Source organism: Zea mays, chromosome 3 (assembly GCF_902167145.1).
Source record: "Zea mays cultivar B73 chromosome 3, Zm-B73-REFERENCE-NAM-5.0, whole genome shotgun sequence".
In the NCBI taxonomy this organism is placed as follows: Eukaryota; Viridiplantae; Streptophyta; class Magnoliopsida; order Poales; family Poaceae; genus Zea; species Zea mays.
In genome coordinates this window covers 179,883,344-179,907,910 of record NC_050098.1, presented here as the reverse complement: position 1 = coordinate 179,907,910, position 24,567 = coordinate 179,883,344, and the positions used below count along the sequence as shown (strand labels likewise).

General features: G+C 49.0%; 1 protein-coding gene across 7 annotated transcripts in view; it reads right to left on the bottom strand.

Moving 5' to 3' along the window:
* The window catches only part of LOC103650955 (sister chromatid cohesion protein PDS5 homolog A), a 96,278-nt gene that overhangs the window by 23,261 nt on the left and 48,450 nt on the right, over positions 1 to 24,567 (bottom strand). For 6 of the 7 annotated variants that reach the window (XM_020550410.2, XM_020550411.1, XM_035966374.1 and 3 more), the window contains 6 exons: positions 20,357 to 20,536; positions 15,658 to 15,809; positions 6,145 to 6,268; positions 4,270 to 4,416; positions 4,117 to 4,185; positions 3,763 to 3,887 (listed from right to left, as the gene is read on the bottom strand). In XM_020550410.2, the coding sequence (XP_020405999.1) occupies positions 3,763 to 3,887; positions 4,117 to 4,185; positions 4,270 to 4,416; positions 6,145 to 6,268; positions 15,658 to 15,809; positions 20,357 to 20,536 (797 nt within the window). Of the gene's footprint in view, positions 1 to 3,762; positions 3,888 to 4,116; positions 4,186 to 4,269; positions 4,417 to 6,144; positions 6,269 to 15,657; positions 15,810 to 20,356; positions 20,537 to 21,419; positions 23,839 to 24,567 lie in introns of all 7 variants that reach the window. The other variant, XR_002268151.2, reaches the window with a different exon arrangement.

Below are 24,567 nucleotides of genomic sequence, written 5' to 3'. Positions count from 1 at the left end.
CTCGCACATCGACGGTGGCCCGCCTCTCGTCTTCCTCGACGTCGGCCTCATTTATGCGCCCGGCGCGGATGCCTCCCCGACCACAAAATACTCCTCAAGCTCGCCCAACTCCACCATGCTGCTCCCGACCGTCCCCATCCTACAGCATGGTGGTCCCTGTGCCTGCTCCCTTCCTTCGCTCCGCCACCATCCATGTGCCTCCCTATCATGTGTGTCTCCATTCACAACGGAAAGCTTCTCTGTGGCATGTTTGTGGCTTTTGACCGAGGCATGAACCCAATTATCCACGACAACATCAAGCTCTACCATCCTTCGGCTTCCTTCCAGCCTCTGACCCTCAAGAGAGGCTGCCACGCTACTGGTTGTTTGTGTTCCGCAGTGCTGAGGTTGTCTCCATTACAATCGAGGCCTTACCGCCTCCACCACATTGTGACTGATGATCCCATCCACCAGTCCATAAGGTCCAAAACGGACCAAATATGGTGGCAGAGGCAGGAGCGATGGCTGGAGTGATGTCTAATGTCGGAGGTGTCATGGGAGGTGGACCAAGGGGATACTTTGAAATGGGCATCGTCAGGAGAGCCGACTGAGGCAGTGGCGGGCAAGGTGGTGTACCACCCAGGGACGATCCAGACCACATGGAGATACGACCGATACATAGATTCTAGAGAGGGCCAGGGAGGATCCCTCTTGCCACACCGCCCCACTGCCACCCCGCCACTTGCGACGGCCGCCACAACCACCAGAACCGGGTTGGCACCCCCACCAACGCCAGACATAGCACGAGGGCATGGAGACCCGAACAGAACAAGGGCAAACGGGCACGAAAGCGAAGCCCCCACGTGGGCAGCCCACCGAAGCTAGAACCTTAGAGTGCAGAGGCGATGTCGGAGCGAAGTGGGGCTCCCATAGTGAACTCCTCAAGGATGAGGTTTGACGTCATTGCGAACCTTGTGCAAGGACAGGAACAGAAACGATCGGGTGATCTAGGTCCGTAGGTGATCGTAGAGCTCGTTAAGGCCTCGTAGAAGGTTGAGGGCGAGCGTGCAATCAGAGACGATTTCTCCAAGATCACAGAGGGTTTAGGGTTTAGTGGTCCTTCATATATTGATTCACCTCCAACTTCACCGATGGTTGAGACTCCCCCGGCATACGAGACTGCCATCATCGCCAACCTCCATGCATATGCGGCTGGTGTCTAGAACATCTAGTCCATGGTTTCTGTTCTCCTTGACCTAGCTTCCTCCTCCTGCACCCACTGGCGCAACCTCGTCCTCCTCACCCTGTAACGCTACACGCTCGACGACCATACCCTCACCCACACTGTGTTCCCTGATATCCCCTCCCGACGTTGGATGGATATTGTGGTCCTCTACTTGCTCCTCAGACATGTTACCGTCGAGCTACAGAATGTCATGTGCCAACGCGGTGGCACTGCTTGGTAGGCTCGAGTTGCCATTGAGCAGTTCCTAGACAACTGAGGCTCGTGCCATCCCCTTCATCTGGAGACAGTAATTGGTGACGAAGAGATCCCATGTACGAAGGTCCAGAAGGTGATGTAGGCCCATAATAACACTCACAGCCACACACTAAGAGTCTAATACACAGCCTAACAATTTGATTTTTCATACTAGAAAAATTAGCATGATGCATTGGGATATGATTTTTGATACAAGAAAAAATAATTTCAACAAATATCATAGAAAAGCTATCAAACAAGCAAGCAATGCATTTAAGAGTCTATTCTATATGTTGGAATATAAGTGAATTGACCACCTCTTTATATCAGCTTAAGTGTTTGAGTTGAACATTTGAATCGGTTAGTGCATGCAACTTAATATAGTATCAGAGCCAGAGGTCTCGAATTCCAATCCTGGTTAGCGCAACTAAATAAAATATTTTTTGCTTGCTCATATTCCACGTCTAAGACTGAAAAGAGGCTCGACGTGGTGTTGCAATATAATCTATACCACTATAATCCACCAGTTTAAACTTTACAAATCCCACCCAACCAATTCACCCCCACACCCATAACCTCCACTAAATCTACCAAACAAATTGCAACCAGACTTAACACACCATCAAAACCAAAGGTTTAGATCGCTAGATAACTCCATCTCTCTTGCTCACTCAAATCCAATAGGCAATATTATTTGGATTATCCATCATCCCTCCTTAGCGACCCCGACGCACCCAGCCTCCCTCTCCCCCCTCCTCCGCCTCCCCCTCACTCGCACCGCCGCCAACGTCAACCCCTCACCTCGCGCCACCGTCGTTGACACTCCTCTCCGTCTGAACATAGCGTTAGCACGGGCTATATGCTAGTAAGTGAATTGCATAGTTCTTAAGCGGTAAGGCGAGGCACGGCGAGCAACCCCCGCTTGGACGCCTAGGCGATGCATAGGTGGTCACCTAGGCGAGCAAGGCGACGCTTAATGGATGTGTGCAGCAGGGAGGAAATCAAAAGAAATAAGAAATAAAAGGAGAAAAAAGCAAAGAAGAGGGAAAGAGAGGTTGATGGCCCAGCCCAACACATGCCCTCCCGAACCCTCACCCCCACCCTAGTATCTCATCAACTCCGTTGTTTGCCCACTCTCCCTTCGTGCCGACGACCCGCCCTCGCTCCTCCGCCCGACGCCGCTGGCGGCCCAACCAACGCTGCCTCTGGACCCTTGCGTCATCGCCGGTCCCTCGCTCCTCCAGCCCGACGTCGTCGTAGGCCAAGCGGGACACCACTGCCGAACCCACGCGCCGTATCCAGGCCCTCACGTCCCGCAGTTCTTCGCTCCCCTCCGCCCCGCACTCGCGTGCTCGTGTCGCCGACGCTCCATCGACGCCGAATCTGCCTTCCCCTCTCTCTTCTCCCCTCCCCTCATTTTGTTGTGGTTTTGGCAAGGCGACAAACGACGCCATGGATTTTTTGGGCACCTAGACGACTAGGCAACGCCTTAAGAACCATGGTGAATTGTCCACCTCGTCCTATCAACTTAAGATTTTGGGTTAAACCAGTTGGTGCATGCAACTTGATAATATAAAACAAATTAGCATCATTGCTACACCAGTTGCCCAAAAAGTTGAGAACGTCAGTAAACACAAACAAAAAATTTGGAATAAACAATTTTTCTGAAGAAAAAAAAGATTACTCCTAAGTCAAACTTCTCAAGCTCTGATCAAGTTCTTAAAAATGTTAGAGTGAAAATACATTTTCGGTCCTTAAACTTGTCACCTTGTGTCAACCCGGTCCATAAACTTTTAAAGTGTATCAACTCGGTCCTTAAACGTTGTTTGGGTCTCAGTTACATGCAAACGGGTCGTCGTTGACATATGGACCCCACATGTCAACATGTATCTCTACAATACAAGCGAGATACGGGGAGGTGAGAGAGAACTAGGAAAAGATAGAAAAGAGATACAAGCTGACATATGGGGTCCATATGTCAACCACGACCCGTTTGGATGTAACTGAGACTCAAACAGCGTTTAAGGACCGGGTAGACACACTTTAAAAGTTTATGGACTGGGTTGACACATGGCGACAAGTTTACGGACCGGAAATGTATTTTACTAAAAAATGTTACCATCTACAAGATCAAATAAATGCAGCGTCAAGACTTATTTCTTGGAGAATTTAATGGAACTAATTTGATGTTGGAGATGTTTGTATAAACTATAAACCTAATCAAAGTTGGAGAAAATTGATTTATGACAAGACTAAAGCGAGGTAGTTGTAAGCAAAACGAGAGGTAGCATAACAAGACAGACCATAGAGCAATGTCATCGAAGAGACCCTTTTCGTATTTCAACAGCTTCTCCAGAATATTGTTAATTCGAGTGTGTGCAGTACTTCTGGGTAAACAGCTTCTAACAAGTGCTTTGAGACAATAAATCTATAATAGATCAAAAAAATGTCTTAGACCAAAAACATAGATGCATCACAAATAATAGTGTTGTAATGTATATTTATCCCACCCAATGCCCGCATGCCATTAAAGTAGAAAATAGTTGTTTCCAGTTCCACGGTGTAGTGGACGCAATATGTAGAATCCTGAACTGAATTTCAGCCACACTAAATCCACCATGAACTAAATGCTTTGGTTTCTCAAGCAGTGTGCTTACCTTCTGCTTGCAAGAGGCGCAGCATGCAGAAAGGTCATCAACGGATAACTGTCCAGAAGTTGAAATGAACTGCATAGGCCATAGCATTCAAATAAACACCATATTTAAGTTTGTTTAACAATGGGATACATATTTCTATACCAAAATACCTACTTCAGCTGGCGACAAAATATCTTGAAACAAAGTGGTGACCTCCCTCTCGTACAACGCATAGATAGAAGGGGAATTTTCCAATATTGAGCCCAATGACTGTAATAGTGTTGGAACATTGTGATCGTCATTTAGCCCAGTAATAACTTTCTGCAGGGAAGAATAGATGACACAAATTATTTGCAAAGAAAGGGTCATACGGTGTGAAGTAGAAAAAGTTAAAACAAGGACTTATCTTAAAACTGCTCGCATTTTTTGCGAGTAGCAGTAGCATAGCATCATAGATCAGACAGAAACAGCATTAAACATTTTAATATGTCACAGCTGACAATAACCAAAATTAATGTAATATATGAGTTATAGTGTGTGTTCCTATATGTATGTGTAGGTTGGTGCCAGCCGGCCCATTAGGGTTAGGGTTTCCCCTGGGTCTATCTATCTATATATGTAACTATCCTCTATGCAATACACAAGTTTTTCACTCACTCCTATCTTGGTATCGAGCCAGTTTTTCCTCCACCCTTCCCTCCCACAGTCGGCATCTGGTTCTGCGCCATCGTTCCGGGAGGCTCATCCTTCCCTCCCAGGGGCAGCCCCCATCCCAGACACCGGCCACTACCTTGCCGCCGGCACCACCCGCCCAAACCACGAGACCTACATGCCTCCGCTACTCCTCCCGCTAGATTTGCATCCTGCACACCTTTCCCGATCACCCAGGAAGTTGCGTCGCCTGCTTCCCCGACCGCTAAGGACGTCCTGCCGCCTATGTTGTCGCCCCACCCCCCGCCATCCACTCTACTCGTCGACACGGATGGGCCTGCCGGCGTGCTCTTCCCCAGCGCCAGCCACACCCAGGCTGCCAACTTCTCAGGATGACTCAGCCCTCTTTTAGCAAGTCTATCCGTTGTCCAGACTCGATTTTGTGCAATCAGCCAGATGAAGAAACAACATTTTGGCAAGGCCCAAGTTTTCCAAATTTTCTTGTGATGAGGGAAATTACAGACCCCAAAAAGAAGCCCTCTATCATCTACATGTTATGCACAACGGTCTACTCCAGCCACAACATTCAGACCCTCAAGACGCTGCGACTGCAGGGGGTTTCAGTTCATCGGCTCCTACCTTCGGCTCTTCTCCAGTCTCATCGTTTGTAGTGCCCCCATTGTGACTACTGAGGGATGTTAGAGTGTATTCCTATATGCATGTGTTAGTGGGCTGGCACCGCTGTTGGGCTGTCAGCCCATTAGGGTTACGGTTTCCCCTGGGTCTATCTATATATATGTAACCATCCTCTATGCAATACACAAGGGTTTCACCCACTTCTATCTATGTGCTTAGTACGTAGATATTTTAACACATCAAAAAATAAATAAACATAGCAACATGGCCTGTGGACCCTAACCTACTAGATCACCTTTTATGCTCTCAGCCAAGCCAAGAGAAGCCACAAAAACATTTAGATGCAAATGTCAATATTGTACTGATTGCACAGAGGGATAAAGCATGCCAATTGTAATCAAACAACATATATAAGCAGACAGCAACGCAAACCTTGTAATGGGTCGGAATGCAGTAAAGTGAGTAAGAATAAGATAAGCAAAGTTGGGTGAGCTAGAACAGAAAAATGGTCAATGTCATCTAGAAACTTGTGCAGCGATAAGAATTTCTTTTTTCCTTTCAAGAAGTTATCCGGCTTGGATGAAAATGCGGCAGCTGGAACAAAGTAACCATCATTCATGAAACACATCATCCTTACAAAATGTCAGTGTTTTCATTTTTACTAGGCATTTGCAAACTTGTTGACTGAACAGTGCAGTGCACAGACATCAGGAAAATAGAAATATAATAACAAACCATTATAGAAACTGAAATACCGCCTACCTTAAATAATTTAGCAAATTTCTTATCATCTGAGTGGAGTGCAGCAATTGCAGTGATTGCGTATTTTGATTCAGCACGAGTACCTTCAATGCACTTTTGCTCCAATAATGGGTACACAACATTGCTGGCAAGAGAATAAACAGTTTTTTCACATACAAAATGTAAAGAACATCCCTCTTACCAACAGATGTACTAGTCTCTCGTTAGAAAATGACCAAAAAATCACTATACCACAAGGTATTGTGAGCCCTCAAAAAAATTCCGCATTTGGTTGTCTATCTGTGATATGGCGTGAACGCCTGGGTGATCTGAGTGGTGAGTGGATGAGGTGGGATTGGGAAAGAGATCGTAGGGGATAAGGCTAATGGGTGGGAACGTCGTCACCGGAGCTGCGCGGAGACGCAGCCACGATGACCGAAGGAGTTCCCAACCGGGTTTTACTTCGATAAAAATCCAGGTACAATCTACTGTCCTCTTTATAGATTAGAGGCGCCCAGCTCTCAAGTCTCAACTGACTAACAGATAAGGGATAAGCCTTTCCCTGATACTCTCAACAGAAAGATAACAACTTGGGCCTAAAAACTCTCAACTGGACTCTAACAAACCGACCAACCTACTGCTGCCTGCGCCTGTAGTGTTCCCCTAGGAAGGCATCGACAACAATTCCCCCCCTGGCCAACAAAGAGCTCGTCCGCGAGCTGAAATGCTGGATATCTCTGCTTGAACTCAGTGACCTGCTCCAATGATGTATCTTCTTCAGCACGACCTGTCCACTTGACCAGTATCTCCCAAACACCTCTGTTCAGCCTTGCTCGAAGCACCCGCTCTGGAGTAGGAATGACACGCCCATGCAGCAGTTCAGGCAGTGGAACGACTTGAGAGGGTGGAGCACCTTCATACTTCTTGAGCATAGAAACGTGGAAAACATCATGGATCCTAGCCAGTGGAGGAAGTTGCAGTTTCTAGGAGACGTGGCCAACCTTCTGCACAACCTGATAGGGCCTGAAATATTTGGGCCCAAGTTTGGAAGGTGCAGCAGATGTCAGTCTACAGTTGTTCGTTGATGTAGTCGCAGCCACACCCAATCTCCTGCAGCAAACTCCAGCTCTCTTCTCTTCTTATCCTGGTAAGCTTTCATAGTCACTTGTGATTGTATCAGTCTGTCCTGTATCTCAGTCAAGAATTCATCCCGTGCCTGGAGCTGTGTGTCGACCGCTGCAACTCGAGCTGAGCCGTGCTGGTATGGCAGCATGGCAGGGGGCTCCCGTCCATAGACAACTTGGAAAGGAGAGCACTTGAGAGCTGTCTGGTATGAGGAGTTGTAGCAGAATTCCGCCCATGGAAGCCATTTCAACCATGCCTTTGGCCGATCTCCTGCTAGGCAACGGAGGTACATGGTAATAGTTCGGTTGACCACCTCAAACTGTCCATCGGATTGAGGGTGAAATGCTGAATTCATGTGCAGTTTTACTCCAGCTAGCTGAAACAGTTCAGTCCAGAAGAGGCTGGTGAAGATGGTGTCACGGTCACTGACTATTGAGCATGGTAACCCATGGAGTCGAACAATCTCATCCAAGAAAGCTTTGGCCACAGATGCTGCTGTGTAAGGATGGCTCAAGGGAATGAAATGGGCAAGCTTGGAGAATCTGTCCACCACAGTGAGAATCACAGACTTGTCAGCAATACGTGGAAACCCTTCAATGAAATCCATGGATATATCACTCCAGATTTCAGATGGAAATTGAAGCGGCTGAAGAAGACCCACCGGATGAAGGTGCTCAGTTTTGTTCTTTTGGCAGACAGCACAACTGTGAACAAACTCACGAACCCGCCGGAGTGCGTGTGGGTTGTAGAATGTGGATTTCCATCTGTTCGCTGTCTTTTGGATGCCTTCATGTTCTGAGTTATGTGCATGAGCCACCATGTGTGGCCACAAGGCAGAAGCATCTGGTACAAAAACTATGCCCTAGAAGAGAAGAAGACCATCTGCCTGTGACCAGCCGGCTGGGGCTGTGCCATCGGCTAGTTGCTGTTGTAGGGTAGCAATCTGAGGATCCTGAGCTGCCTCTGTTCGCAAGGCCTCAAACAGCTCGAAGGTTGGGGTAGAGATGGTAGCAACAGCAAGGGACCCTTCTCGCGCCTAGACAAGGCGTCTGCAGCCCATTCAGCTTGCCTGGCTTGTATTCGACTGTGAAGTCATAGCCAAACAGCTTGCTTACCCACGTGTGTTGAGGAATGGTTGATAGGCGCTGGTCCAACAGATACTTCAAGCTTAATCTGTTCTGACGATGAAAATACGGCCCCAAACATAAGGCCGCCAGTGGCGAACTGCTTTGACCAACCCAATTAGTTCACGCTCATAAGCCGGAAGTTTCAGATGGTGAGGAGAAACAGCCCTGCTGAAATAGGCTATTGCGCCATCTCCCTGGTGCAGAACCGCACCAAATCCTGCTCCCGAGGTATCGCAGTAATGGTGCTGTCATTAGGGACTGTTTTAAATGACTGAAGGCATCTTTGGCTTCCTGAGACCACTTGAAAGCTTCCCGCTTAAGTAGGGCAGTGAGAGGTGCTGCTACCGCGCCATATCCTGCAATGAACTTGCGGTAATAGCCAGTTAGGCCGAGGAACCCGCGTAGAGCTCGCAGCGATTGTGGACGCGGCCAAGATTCAACTGCATCCACCTTGGAAGGATCCATGGACACCCCTTGATTGGAAATAATATGGCTGAGATATGCCACAGAATGTGCTGCAAAGGAGCATTTGGAGCGTTTCAGTGCTAGCTTGTGCTCACGTAGCAGCTGGAATACTTGTTTCACATGCTGGAGATGTTCTGCCCAGGACTTGCTGAAAATCAGGTTGTCGTCGAAGAAAACCAGCACACACTTGCAGATCAATGACTTGAGAACTTCATTCATTAGTGTTGTCTTATCAATATCGTCAGGATGCATGCGGACTTGATGGTACCCACTGCGGAGATCCAGTTTTGTGAAGTGTGCCCTCCGTAATTCGTCAAGCAGTTCCTTCACCACTGGAGTGGCGTTTAGTTCGCGGTAGTCGATACAAAAACGCCATGTTTTATTCGCCTTCTTGACGAGCAATATTGGTGAAGAGAAAGTCGATGTACACTCGCGGATGATAACTTGGTGAAGCATCTGATCATATTGGCGCTCAATCTCATCCTTGAGCAACTGGGGGTAACAGTAGGGACGTACTGCCACTGGTGTTGTCCCAGGTAGTAGGTGAATATGGTGATCATGGCGACGTGGGGGAGGAAGATCAGTTGGTTCTTCAAACAAATCTGAGAATGATTCCAGCAGTGAATCTAGGAGTCCCTGACTCACGTCCAAGGCTGCGCAGTGGGGTGGCGTGGCCCCTAGTCCAGTCCAGTGCACCAGGCGCCAGAAGACCATTGTCAGCTTGTCAGAGTTGCAGATGATGGGGCCTAGGGATCGCAGCCATTCAATCCCCGGCACCACGTCGAAGCCATCCTGGGGTAAGGACTAGCAGGTTGTGGTGAAGGACTCATTGCCGATGGTGATGGTCGCCACGGTGCGGCCCTTGCTGGTGACATGGTCTCCATTGGCCACTAGAACTGAGAGACCAGCCAGGGGCGTCACCTAGAGGCCAAGACGAGCAGCTGATGCGTTGGCGCGGAATGTGTGAGTCGATCTTGAGTCCACCAGGGCAGTGAGGGTGACACCATTAATAGTGACTGGCGGCTTCAGTGTTTCGGCGACGTCAATCCCCGTGATGGCATGGAGGGAGATGCCGAGGTCTTCTGGTACTGATGGTTTCTGTGTTGTCATCATATTCCAATTCCAGGAGAAATACCCCACGACCTGCACACTTGTGATCTAGCGAATGTTTCTCTGAGCAGTGATAGCATTCCTCATTGGCTCTTTTGGCTGCAAGTTCGTCAGGAGAAAGACGACGGAGACGCGGTCGACTTGTCGTCGATGTTGCAGGTTTGGTAGCCCCGGATCTGGAGGATGAGTTGGAGGATGAAGAGCGAGTGGCAGTGCATGCTGACGCCAGCCGCCGCTCGAATGCCCTTGCCAAGTGCAAGGCGTGTTGCAGGTTTGTCGGTCCCACCAACTCGACGTTTCTGCGTAGGGGTTCTCCTAGGCCTGCTGTGAACATATTGGTCTGTTGTTGCTGGGTCATATCATCACACCGGCACAGGAGCTTGAGAAACTGACGCTGGTAACCTTCAACAGTTCTGATGCGGTGACTCCTTCAAATCTGTGTGTAAGGGAGGTCTGAATCTCATGTTAATAAACTCTAAGAAACAGAGCCATATGAGGACGCCACCAATGTCATGTTCGAGTGTGTAGAACCACTCTGCTGCAATGCCCTCTAGGTGCAAGGAAGCCTGCCAGACTTTTTCATGCCCCCATGTCCTCATTCCTCTGAAGTAAGTGTTGCACTTGTTGAGCCATGGTAGGGGATCGGCCTCGCCGTCGTATGTAGGGAAACTGATCTTCGGTCGTGGTGGTCTGTCGCTGTCGAAGTGCTCACGGTGGCCGCAGTTTCTATGATGTTGCCATGCTGGTCACCCGTCACTGGGGTAGAGCCGCGACCCTAGAGGTCGCGCTCGTGCCCAGGGTCGATCCTCCGCCCGTGGTGGGTGACGTCTCCTGGCATGGATTGATTTCCTGTTTGGATGTTGTCTAGCCTCCTTGATCATCTTCCAGCCAAGCCAGCCTTTGATCATGGGAATCCACGCGGGTGTTAATGGTGGTGAGCTGCGCCAAGATCCTGACCAATTTGGCGGAGTCGGTCAGAGCCCCAGAATCGTCACTGACGCCAAACATGGATGGCAATGCGTCAGCCGTCTCTGATACCAATTTGATATGGCGTGAACGCTTGGGTGATCTGAGTGGTGAGTGGAGAAGGTGGGATTGGGAGAGAGATCGCAGGGGATAAGGCGAACAGGTGGGAACATCGTCAACGAAGCTGCGGAGACGCGGCCACGATGACCAAAGGAGTTCCCAACCGGGTTTTACTTCTTCGATAAAAATCCTGGTACAATCTATTGTCCTCTTTATAGATTAGAGGCCCCAGCTCTCAACTGACTAACAGATAAGGGATAAGCCCTTGGAGGGATAAGGATAACCATTTCACTGATATTCTCAACAGAAAGATAACAACTTGGGCCTAAAAACTCTCAACTAGACTCTAACAAACCGACGAACCTATTGTTTCATGTGCCTGTAGTGTTTCCCTAGGAAGGCATCGACAACAATCTGACACATGCTTAATATCAGAGTGATTGAGTAGTTTTATCACGGTGGACAATATTAGGTGGTTCCGCCTTATTGTTGGCTAGCTAGTTGAATGATGGACCAAACCACTTAAACCATGTCCACCTTGCAGAATAAAGATAGTGTAACTGTCAGGGCATAAGGAGGCCCACAGAGGGGCTGCGGCAGCAGCAGTCATGGGTCCTTCAAGGGGGATTAGATAAGGATAGTTAGAGATAAGATTAGAAGATTAGTTGAGATTATCTAGGATATTAGTTGAGATTATCTAGGAAGGTTATCAGTTAGTAGTTGTTGAGAGTTTTAAGGAGATAAGGATCTCTAGCTAGATAGGGGTGGCCAGGTGGCCTATTTATGTAATCAATGGATGAGAAATAAAGTAGACAAGACTTAGAAGGGAGAAACCCTCCTCTTGCTCGGCCGTGGGCAGAGGCCCCCGGCCGACGTTCCAGTCCATCGATACCCCTCTCCAATCCCTCACCGATCTAGCGACCATAACATCTGGTATCGGCTAGCTTGGGTTTCGATCTGATCCCATGGCTTCTGTTGCCAATTCCGCGGTGTCATCCTGGCAATCGGCGTCCCCATCTCCATGGACTGCGCCACATGTCACCTTCGTCACGCCGTCCTGGCAACCGGCGTCCCCATCTCCATGGGCTGCGACGCATGCCACCTTCGTCACACCATCCTGGCAACCGGCGTCCCCATCTCCATGGGCAGCATCGCCTGCCAATTTTGTCACCACATCCTGGACGCCGGTGTGCCCATCTCCAGGGACAACGCCAAATTTCCTCACATCATCTTCGTTGACGGCGTCTCCGTCCCCATGGGCGACGCCACTAGGGGCAGCCACGACTCAACAATCACCAGGTCCATCGATGGGTGACTTGTGGACCAACATAAAGGTTGATCTCGCAAAGATGCAAGCCACGCTCCAGAAGGTTGAGCAAGGGCTGCTGCAAATCAAGGCAGCAGTGCAACATGAGCAGCACCAGCTGGCGTTGTCCGCACGGCTCCAGACGTCGGCGGCTGTGGGCATACAAGCTGCTGCTCGTGGCTTCCTTGCACGACGGAGAGTGCGGGAGATGCGCCGGCAGATGCTCGAGGCAGCCTTGGTGACGGTTGACCTCGGCACACGGATGTGCGACCTCGCCCTGTCAGACGGCCATCAGCAGCAACATCGGGCCGCTATCTCCAAGTGCGAGCATGGTACGTGTCCCGCGGGCGACGAACTTCAGCTCTACGGTAGAGACGGTAGGGAAGGCACCCCCCTCGTCATCGGCAAGGGCGCACTATTTAGCGCCACCACATTCCGCTACCGACCGCCACGAGGGCGCCTCCGCCGGTTATTGTTGCGACCTATTCCAGGTGCTCGTCCATGTGCTCTCCTTTCCAGATGGCGTCCATGGGATCCAGGTGGCAGCACAAGTGCAAGTCCAATGTGCGAAGGGTGTTCGCCTTATCTTATAGGGTCAAAAAAATTCAGATTCGGAATAATAAGATAAGCCGAGATGTAAAAGGCTTGTCTTCTAGGTGTCTGGTTTTGGGTCAAGTAGACTCGGTCTTTGAGCATCCGTCATGCTGCAGCTCGAGGACGAGCTACTTGTCCAGGAGGGGTGTAGTGTCAGGGCATAAGGAGGCCCACAGAGGGGCTGCGGCAGCAGCAGTCATGGGTCCTTCAAGGGGGATTAGATAAGGATAGTTAGAGATAAGATTAGAAGATTAGTTGAGATTATCTAGGATATTAGTTGAGATTATCTAGGAAGGTTATCAGTTAGTAGTTGTTGAGAGTTTTAAGGAGATAAGGATCTCTAGCTAGATAGGGGTGGCCAGGTGGCCTATTTATGTAATCAATGGATGAGAAATAAAGTAGGCAAGACTTAGAAGGGAGAAACCCTCCTCTTGCTCGGCCGTGGGCAGAGGCCCCCGGCCGACGTTCCAGTCCATCGATACCCCTCTCCAATCCCTCACCGATCTAGCGACCATAACAGTAACCATCACCAGGGATTAAATGCACTGATATTATGAAACGAAGGATTGGAAATTTCAAACACGATAGAAAAATACATAATGTAAGTTGTAGCAGAAAAATACGCAGGAGAGTTGTATCATTTCATTAAAAGAGAGGGAAAGGGTATACATACAACAGTGTTAGACTATGTGTGTGTGTGTGTGCGGGCCGACACCACTATTGGGCTGTCGACCCATTAAGGTTAGGGTTCAGTCTCTATATATATGTACCCCCTTCTCTATGCAATACATTAACCACTACAGTTCTTACATGGTATCAGAGTAGGGTTTCCTTCCAACCCCACAGTCGCCACCCCATCTCTGCCCTAGGTCCGACCACCGGCTTCCGCTCCGCCGCCCCAGGAGGCTCATCCTTCCCTCCCGAGGGCAACTCCTCTCCAGTCGCCGGCCCCAACCGTCCCAGGCGGGCAAGCCTCCTGGACGTCACGCCGCCGCGAGCTCCCTCGCGCTCGGCACCTGTTGGTCGCTCCTGTCCGCGCCTACGTGCCCCAGCGCCGGTGCACACGCTCCCCCAAGTCGCCATACACCGCCATCAGCAGCCCTCATGGCGGCTGATGTCGCCCCTCCCCTTCTCGGGCCGCCAACACCACCGCCTCCCTGGCCGCGGGCGCGGCCAACCTCCCCCATCTAGGCACGTCCACGGACGCGCCACACCCGCCCCCAGGTTGCGCCACGCAGCCCCTTCCTCACCGGGAGGCAGTGGCGCCCTGCTTCCGCGCCGCCCTCGGATCTGTGACGTCGGCCCGTGTCGTCCCCAACCACGCGAGCAGCTCCTCTCCCCCGAGAAGACGGCGGCAGGCCCCATTGCCGCAAGCGCGGCCGCACCGCTCCCCTTCCTTGTGTCTGGCGGTTGTTGTTTCTTCCCCTTCCTCCTCGTGCGGTGGCCCCTCCGACTAGTGTCGTTGTAGCGGCTCCTCTCCTCCTACCTCCGCGTCGGCACAGGCCCCTCCATCCACGCCCCGCACGCTGTTGTCGCCAGCGAGCACGCGCTTGCGCGGCGCCTCCCCTCGCAGGCGTCCTCGGCTCTGTGGGCGGCGGTTGTCGCCGTGCAGGCATGCAGGTAGGTTGTCGCTGCTTCGCGAGCGCGTGTGCTGTCCAGATCCACGCAGGTGTCGCCCAAAGGCACCCTGCGATCGGCCCTTGTCTTCTGCGTCTTCGGCGTGAGCAGCCTTCGTGGGGCCGCCGTTGCTGCGGGCACTACCGTGCGTTCCTAGCTCCCTTTGCCAGGTGTCGTCGTTGTATCCGCGCATTGCAGCTCGTCGACGATGTCGCCATGTTTCTTGCTCTGGCGAGTAGGTCGTTGTTTGCCTTCGCCTGAGCTGCCCAGCAGTGCCTCCTACCAACTTCAAGCTACTTCTGTCGTCGGTGTCCACAACCCTGCTAGGTGCGACGTAGGCCCCTGCCCGGCTGGATTCTCCCCCGTCGCCCTCCCCCTTCACTGTAATCATTGGTTTTGTCACTGTCACGGCCTCCCCGGCAGGATCCATGTTGTTGCGGGCTTCCTGGCTAGATCTGTCGTCCCTTTAGTCGTCTCTTTAGTCGGATCACCTTCTTGGCTGGATCTGTCGCTATCGTGGCCTTCCCGGCCGAATCCGTCGTTACCCCTTCTACTCTGTCGCGGGCGTGACCACCCTGACTGGCGCAGACGCGTTTGCTGCCTCCGGCCTCCCTGGCGGGGCTCCTCAACGACCGGATGGGGAAAGAATCAAGAAGGTCCTCCGACCTCCCTGGCGGTCTCTCTTTTGCGTTAGATTTATAGAAACAAGACAAGCAACAGATATCCTTGCCTAACACCAAACACACTACTCGTGGGCCGAAGGACCGACATATAATATGATGTAACTGATTGTCTAACACTTTTACTTGAAAATAATAGATACAGTACATATACTCTTAGTTTTGATCTATGTACAAAACTTAAGATGATTTGCAAAGTTCAGGTAACATTTTGCAGCCCACGAGCATATCAGAACTGAGCCTTGATAACTCATATGTGCAATGCAACATTGATACACACATCAAACCTTTAAAGGTGTCTTAGTCTCGTAGTTTCTCACAATGGTTATTATATCTCCCTTTCATTCCACTTTATATATATTGTCATATTGCCCAAGGGGTCTAATAAGAGATAAGGTTTGCACTTATAACAGTTCATGTTCAGAGTAATAATCAAGAACCAAAAAGGTAAAGACAATCCAGCTTTACATAAAAAAACATTTACCTAAAATTAGTAGACAAACAGTGTGTAGATTTTGCCAAATGTGCCAACATCTGGAGAGTCTTCACATTTATCAGAATTGGTTCTTCTAAGAACAACTTAAGCAAGTACTCCTCTGAGCCTCGGAATAATGATGGAAACACCATTGCAATTACCTACATGGTCACACCATTGAGTGAGAAGCATGCAAGATGTTCTTGCATAACAAATAAAGGCATGGATATAAACTCAAGACAATGAATTATTGTTTATTTCTTGCTTGCCTAAATCATCTGTCGAGCGCCCATTACATGGCGGTGTGCCAAACATCAATGTTTAAAAAACCAAATAACAAATCTCCCAATTTATCCTCGAAGAAAGCTGTCTCAAGTAACAAAAGGCAACAAAGAAATTTATCCCCGATCTTGTGCCGCAATGTGGGGGCGGTAGGGGGTCCTCATGCTTCTTATAACGCTGATATGTGTGACCCACAAAGGTATCCACAACATGTACCATGTTGGAGAATATTAATCAGATAAGACATTCATTGGAGAGGAGGCTACAATGTATAAGCACCGACCTAGGATTACAGCCAAGTAGTAGGCCACACGGGCCGGGCTCTAGGCCTGTATAGATAGAAGATAATACAATCTAACATAACAATTGTTGTTGTTAATAACCTTGGAGAATTGAGAAGATAAGATCATCACTCCACTAATGGAGAGGCATATATAGACACTCATATAGGCCATATGGACCAATAGTCTCAGAGTTTCCTCAGAGGGCAAGAGAGCTGAACAAGAGTTCCTCAAAGGTCAAAAACTGGCGAAAGGTTTGAGACAAATAGTCTCAACAAAAATCAGAACGAAAAACTAAAATGGAGGTAGAAAACTGAGTGCACCATGCAAGAAAATTTTGATAAAGAGAGCACAACTAAGAGCGATGTTTTTTCTCGAAAAGCGTAGGAGAGCTACGGTTTATAAATATATTAGAAGAGAGGAATAGGTCTGTAGATGACCCAAAAAATACAGTAGACCTTCCCCTTAGGAAGGCCAGAAATAAGCGTACAAGAAACTATCCATCTGTTCACAAATAATCAGCGATGACGCTCAGCTCCTCCCCTAAACATTTGACATTGACACCGCCAAGAAGGAGAGCCCTTTGGCACCGTCCAGTTGCCATTTGTCTTTCCTCCTCAGCGGATCTGAGCAGAAGAGTGAGGTCGGGAGTGCTCTATCAAACACCACCCTATTCTGGTGCTTCCAAACCATCCAGGCTCTCAAGATGATGAGGGAATTCAGGCCTTTCTTAATCATCCTAGGAACAATGTCTGAATATTTCTCCCACCTCCCACCAGTACAAGGAGATAGCATCCGGTTGCGGGGCTAGACTATGAAGTCCAAATCTTCTTAGCATAGCATACCAGAAAACTCTTGTGAATACACAGGACACCAGCAGGTGGTTGATGGATTCAGGATGTTGATCATAGAGGGGACAGCTAGCATGATGATTCATGCCTCTTTTTGCCAATATGTCAGCAGTCCAACATCTGTTATAAGCCACCCGCCACATAAAAACCCAACATTTTGAGGGGGGCCAAGATCTCCAAATTCTTTTGTGATGACCAAAGGAGCTAGAGCCTAAGAAGAGGCCAATGTTTTATAAAGTAAATCCAAGTATATCGAGAATGATTCCTCAGAGCAATGTTTCACAACTAAGAGCGATGTTTCCTCAGAAGTCAAAAACCCGGCGCAACCATAACAGGAAGCCTATCCTAGAGATAAGGAAGGTTATCCTAGATATCAGGAAGGTTATCCCAGGATTACAATCAATCCTAAACCAACCATATCAGGAGTTGCCTAATACACTCTAACATGCCTAATATAATCTAACATTCCCCCGCAGTCGTAACGTTAGCAAAACGAACGGACAGATTGGAGAATAATGGAGATATCCCCCCACGGTCGGAACGCCGGTGAGAATCCTACGACTGGAATAGCCCATGCAGATGATAGCCCTTTGTGTCGATAATGTCGAGGTAGTCGAGTGCAAGGGTGTCGAGCCATCGTCAAGGTGCCATGCGTAGGGTAGTCATGGTCAAGGAAGCTGTCGAGGACACCGAAGAAGACAAGCCACACAAGTCGCGGGCGCTGGTGCGGCACACGGGAGGCCCACAGTGCGCCAGAGTACGTTGTGGTGACGGTGGCACTGAGAAGCAGTCGTAGACGAAGGCGTGATGCATCGGGGCAGATGAGGGTGTCGATGTCGAGGGTGACGCGTCAAGCAGCCATGGACGATGTGTGTTCCAGGTTTGCCAAGCCTAGAAACACGTCGTGGATGAATGCATGTGCCGGTGGTGCCAGTGCCGGACGTACTAGGTAGAGCGCCCCAACCATATTTTCCAACATCTCAAGGGACCAGCAGAGAAGGCCTCCATGACGGTTGTGGTGCAGCACGGCGGGAATGTTGGCGCAACGCACGATTGTCAGAGCGGAGTAGACGAAGTAGTTGAGGACGAGACGATGATGCCGGCGACGAGGTTGTGCTGGATGAAGCAAAGAGGTAGGCATGGCAACGCATCGAGGTTACTGGAGTCGCGATGGCGAGAGCCACGACGTATACGAAACGAGCCTCAATGGTGCCAGTGGAGCGCGATGGCAGTATTTGTCGGCGAAAAACTCGATGACAAATGCGGTGCAGAACGACGACGGTGGCTGGCACGCCTAGGACAGGCGCAACACCAGCACAAGGTGTTGACGCGGCATGCAAGAGGTCCCGCAGCGCAGAACAACAGGTGTGTCGACGCAGCCCGCATGTGTCGAACAGCTTGCTCAAATCGTGTGCGGGAGACGCGCACCGACGAAGTTGACGGCGATGTAGATGCAACAGCGTTGGTTGACGACAGACGGCGATGGTGCTGCCCGAGGAGGCGACGCAGCGACGGCCCTCTTGCTTGGCGAAGCATCGCACGATGGACGACAAACGTCTCGGGAGGATGGTTCGCCCACGATCGGTTGATCAGGCCGACGGCATGCGAGTCAAAGACGACGATGGTGATGTCGATGGTGGAGCCTCCCGATCGGTGGTGGCCACGACGAGCCGGCATAGATGGACCACAGACGAAGAGGTGCGACACAGGCAGGCATTCTAGTTACGTCGCATGCCACGCCAGTTGCACCGTCAAAGAAGATGAAGAAGCCGGTGTTGTTGAAGCCGATGTCGAGGGCGCGACTGGCAGTGGGTGATGGAGACGCAAACCCGATCATTGACCGAGAAAACAAAAAAAGACGCAGCAGAAACAGATCTGGGGAATTCACCGGGGTACCAAGGCGCGTCCCCTGCAGGCACAAGGTCCGGCGGCGCGACCACATGGACCCGGCTCGCTGGTGCGACCCCGGCAGCTAAGCGCGGGCGCGATGGCCCCAGCCCCAACAACGCGGCCAGGCGAGGTCGCAGCCCTGGCACGCGGCTCCAGCGCGAGCGTGCAAGCCTGATGCGCGGCTCCAGCTTGTCGCCCGTCAGCGAGAGTCGGAGCCACCACCATGGCGGCGCATGAACCAGCCGGTGGCGGGGATTCGACCCGGCCACAACCGTCACAACAGCGTGTGGAGGTGCCGGATCCAGCCGGTGTAGGTCAACGGGGGGCAATCCGAGCAGTGTCAACGGTGAGTTTTCCGATCTGCTGCTACTTCGACTTGACGCGATGACGATGATGGGCGCGGCAGATCAGAGGGACCGGTCGCGCATCCTCCAAGGGCGCTGCCCCCGGCGGAGGACGATCTCCCTGGGGGCAGGGCGGCGTTGGCAGCGGAAGAGGGCTATTGGATCTAAAACCTAAACTAGTGATACCATGAAGGAAGGAGAGAATGTGTATAATGTGTGGGATGTATTGCATTGAGCCTCTAGAGAGAATATATAGTAGTGCATGACTTGGAGGGCAAGAAGCCTATCCTAGAGATAAGGAAGGTTATCCTAGATATAAGGAAGGTTATCTGGAGATTACAATCAATCCTAAACCAACCATATCAGGAGTTGCCTAATATACTCTAACATGCCTAATATACTCTAACAAAGTCGATTAGGATGTTGTAACTTGTAACCAGGCAGGATTCCTCTTGTAATACAGCCCATCGACCCTAGAGCTCAAGGCAACCAATTTAATATCTTGGTGCAATGTTTCTTTCAACATATAGTTGTCAAACATTTTACCATTATTAGGGGACTTCGGTGATTCACAACTATTGATGCAAATATAAGGGATACATTATTAAAATGCAAGCATGTCTAGGATGAGGAAGCCAAATTTTGAAACAAGACCTCTCAATTTGATGGATGATGATCAGAGTGTGCTGGATCTGCCCCCAACTTATATTTTATATATTATTATTGTTGTTTTTTTACGGTGAAAGGCTGCAGGAGAAACCCCTACAGCAAGATTTTATTGAAGCAGAGAAGAAACAAGTTTTACAAATAAATTAGGAGCAAACAAGGCAAAAACAAAGAGACATAAAGAGAATTCAGCCATGAAGAGATTCTAAAATTAAGAACGGGGCTAAATCTAAGCATTTGAAGCTTCAACGTGTGATTAAAGCAATTCCGCCAAGAGGAGACAGAGGGGGTCAAGTTCCTGAAGATAGAAGCATTTCTCTGTTTCCAAATTTCCCAAGCAACCACAGCCATAATTTCCATGAAAAATATATATTATAAGTGTGGCTATGCTTACCAGTAATAGATCACAAGCAGACTCAACATAATCAATTAATTCATTTCCGCGGGACAAAAGAGATTCGAGGATGGCACAGATCATCTCCTGATTAAATATTGAATGCAAACATTTTATAGACAGCACTCTGGAAAATGTGTAAATTGGGTGTTTCTGCCCGATTCTCTTGAGAAACATATCCTGCATATATTGCAAATACAGTCAGAGACCATATACCTGAAGTGATAGTGTTTGTTAGGACATTCTTTTTAAGAAGAGCACTTATGCAGGTAAAAGAAAATGAATAGAAGGAACTAGGGCATGGCACTTGAGATGTGCCCTTTTAAATCTAATGAACAGATTAAATTTGTTGATTATTTTGTATCTCAATAGATTTTACAATTAACCATTTGTAGTAAACTGAACATGGAAAGTTCACATTATGTCAATGTTATCTGATCAGGCAATTAAGCGACCTTATCGGATAGTTGACCTCGATTAGGACTATCGTTACAATTAGCTCAAATACTTTTCTGATTGATTGCTTAATCACAATTAGTATTCGATTAATCGATCAACTAGGCCATATGGACGATTAGTAGGCTGGCCCAACTTGCAGTGTCTGACATGGGCCAGGTCCTTAGCAACTAGGCTCTCTGTTTGGCCCATTAGGTTTTAGTATATAGAGGAAAATTTCCTGTGATGCTATGAGCGGCGTTCCTCAGGTCCTGTTTGGTTACGCTTCTCCCCACCTCGCTTAGATTCTAGGAAACGCCAAGATTCTCGCGATTATTCGATTCTTGCTTATTAGTTCAACACCTAAATTGTTGATTCTATCAGATGTGAAAATAATATAGACGTTTGGTTGGATTCTCGCTTATTTTCATCCATAAGCAGATTATAAGCGAAACCAAACACGCCGTCAGTTCTGCGTGCAGCCGCAGCGTGAAAAAATCCACACGCCTCTGCCATCGCACAGGGGACTGCACTGCGCAACCACCTGGAAACTGGAGAGTGGAGACGAGTTGTGCCGCCTGGAAAGATCCTGTGATGTCATGAGATGACAGAGGAGTCACCTACTCACCTGTAGCGGTGTAGCCTGGTGCATGGAGCTGCTGGCTGTTGCTCTGCTGCGCTGCTGCCTGGACCTAGAGCACCTTGCCGCCACCTGAACCTCATCCCCAACCTCAAGATGACCAAGAGCAACTCCTCATCTTCTGAAGGTTAGTGCACAACTGCACATCATTGGCGGCTTGGTCCCCCCTCTCTGCACTGCAATCTGTTCTCTGCTGTCTGCTCTCTTCTTTTTCGTGAACGCGCAGGAGAGCTGCGCATCATTAAATTAAGAGAAGAAACAGTCCAAAATGGACCAAAGTACAATGGCACAAAAGGCCAAAACACAAGACCACCAAAACCTAACCAAACACAAGACCACTAATACATGCTACGCACAGGAATGCAGCTGCCCTCTGCACATGGAAACAGCGAATGCAGCTGCCCTCTGAACACAGGCCGCACACCCACACAACTTCTCTTCACTAAGCCCCCAATAGAACCCTTGATCTGAAATTTGCAGCACCAGGACCCAAATCCTCAAGATGTCTAGCACCGGCAAGCCTCCAACACTCAAACTCATCCAGAAAAACTGATTTTATTCCCTGAAAAGAAGGCCTGACGTCATCAAAAACCGCCTTATTACGATGCAGCCATAAACACCAAGCCCCCAAGATGATGATACTGTTAACGCCTCTTCTTTTGGATTTGTGCACTTGCTTACACACCTTCTCCCACCAGTCAGCAAAATTGGACTCATTAGAGGCAGGAGAAAGATTAGCCAGCCCCAAGGAAGAGAGAATGTAGAACCAAAATTGTCGCGCAAAAATGCAAGTGCAAAGGAGGTGTTGGATATTCTCCGAATCTTGATCACATAAAGGACAAACCTCAGGATAAGCCAACCCTCTTTTCTGCAGTCTATCAGCTGTCCAACATTTATTTCTTATTGCCAACCAAAGAAAAAATTTGCATTTGGGTGGAGCCCAAGTCTTCCATAACCTCTTCCATGGTTCGAAGGTAATCGAACCCATGAAAAATGCCCTATAACACGACTTCGAAGAGAACTGACCAGAGGAAGAATGAATCCACACATGTCGATCCGCCTCCTGAGTGAGCACCACTCCCCTTAAGGCATCCCAAAGGCTAAGATATTGCTGCAGCCCAAGCAAATTAAGTGGGGTCTCAATGTCACTGATCCACTGCCAATTCTGAAGAGCATGGGCCACCGATCTAGACGAAATAGCTCGTTTCCCAACATTAGCCACAACAGCAGGGGCAAAATCTTGGATACAAGACCCATCCAACCACCGATCTGTCCAAAATAAAGTATTATGCCCATTACCAACCAGAGAAACAATAGAAGCAGTAAAGAATCTCTTGACAATTTGTTGAATAGGCAAGTCCAAACCAGACCACGGCTTGGTAGGATCAGTTTTTTCTAGCCATAGCCATCTAGCTTGTAGCGCCCAACTCTGGTACAGCAGGTTAGAAATCCCAAGCCCACCGAGATCCAAAGGCCTTGTAACAATGTCCCACGACACAAGGCAATTGCCACCATTTACCTCCTTTCTTCCTTTCCAAATAAATCCTCTCCGAATCTTATCTATAGAATTAATCACCCACTTGGGGATTTTCATTGCAATGAGAAGGTAGATCGGGATGGCTGAAAGCACAAAGCGCACCATAGTTGTCCTGCCAGCGAAACTAAGCAACCGAGCCTTCCAATTAGGAAGTCGGTCTGCAACTTTCTCGACCCAAACCATGAGATCAGATTTTCTGAGCTTTTTATCTGAAATTGGCAGTCCCAAATAAGTGCAAGGAAAGGAGGAAGCAGTGCACTGAAGAGTATTGCAGCCCATCTGTACCGCCTGCTCATTACACCTGATTGGGATAACAAAACTTTTTTGCAAATTAGATACCAATCCCGTGGCTGAACCAAAGCAGTCCAAAATCGTTTTGACACATTGAAAATCTTCCTCAAAAGGTTGAACAAAAAGGACCACATCATCAGCATAAATGGACAGTCTGTTACGGATATTAGCACCCTCCAAGCTGTGCAGCAGCCCCCTATTTTCAGCCAGGTTAAACAGACTGTTGAGAATATCCATAACCAATACGAACAACATTGGAGAGAGAGGATCACCCTGGCGAAGCCCTCTCCGGTGCCTAATAGGAATACCAGGAGACCCATTCAAAAGCACTTGCGTAGAAGAAGAGGCCAGAATATTGGAGATCATATTTCGCCACACAGGACCAAACCCAAGATATGAAAGCACTTCAAGCAAGAAGGCCCAAGAGACCGAGTCAAATGCTTTGGAGATATCCAGCTTCAAGAGCAAACTAGAGACTCTCTTCTTGTGGAGAGATTTAATTGAATGCTGCACCAACATAAAGTTATCGTGAATCGATCGGCCTCTCACAAAGGCACTCTGATTAGATGCCACCAACTCCTGCAGATAGGGTCCCAATCTATTAGCAAGCATTTTGGTGACCAATTTAGCAAAACTATGAATTAAGCTAATTGGTCTAAAATCTTTTGCAGACAAGGCATCAACTTTCTTAGGGAGAAGAGTTAAATAAGCTGAATTCAGCATCCCCAACATGTGAGTATTCCCTTGATGGAGTGAATTAATGGCAGCCAACAGATCTGATTTAATAATATGCCAACAACATTTGTAGAATTTTCCAGTAAACCCATCAGGACCAGGAGCCTTATCAGCAGGGAGAGCACCAATAGTGTCGCGAACCTCCTCCTCAGAGAAAGGTGCCTCCAGGGAACTCAAATCAATTGCATCTCTGTGGCAAGCAGCGAGGTTAAGAGAAAACGGTCTCTGAATATTAGAACCCAAAAGATTGGAGAAAAAATCGTCCAGAACCTCCTGCATATGTTCATGGCTGGTGACAGTCCTCCCATCATTCTCCAAATGGGAAATAAAATTTCTCTTTTTGCGGAAGCGAGCCTGTAGATGAAAAAATTTTGTGTTGGCATCTCCATCTCTCAAGTAGTGCAACCGGGAACGCAAGCGTGCAACTGTCCTTTCTAAAGAAGCAAGAACAAGGCAGTGCTGTTTCAATTTCTGCAGCAACCATCGCTCCTCTGAGGATAACGGCCTGCTGTCCTGCGCCATCTCCAACCTGTGCAGCACCTCACGAGCCAGTCCCAGCTGAGAATTGACATT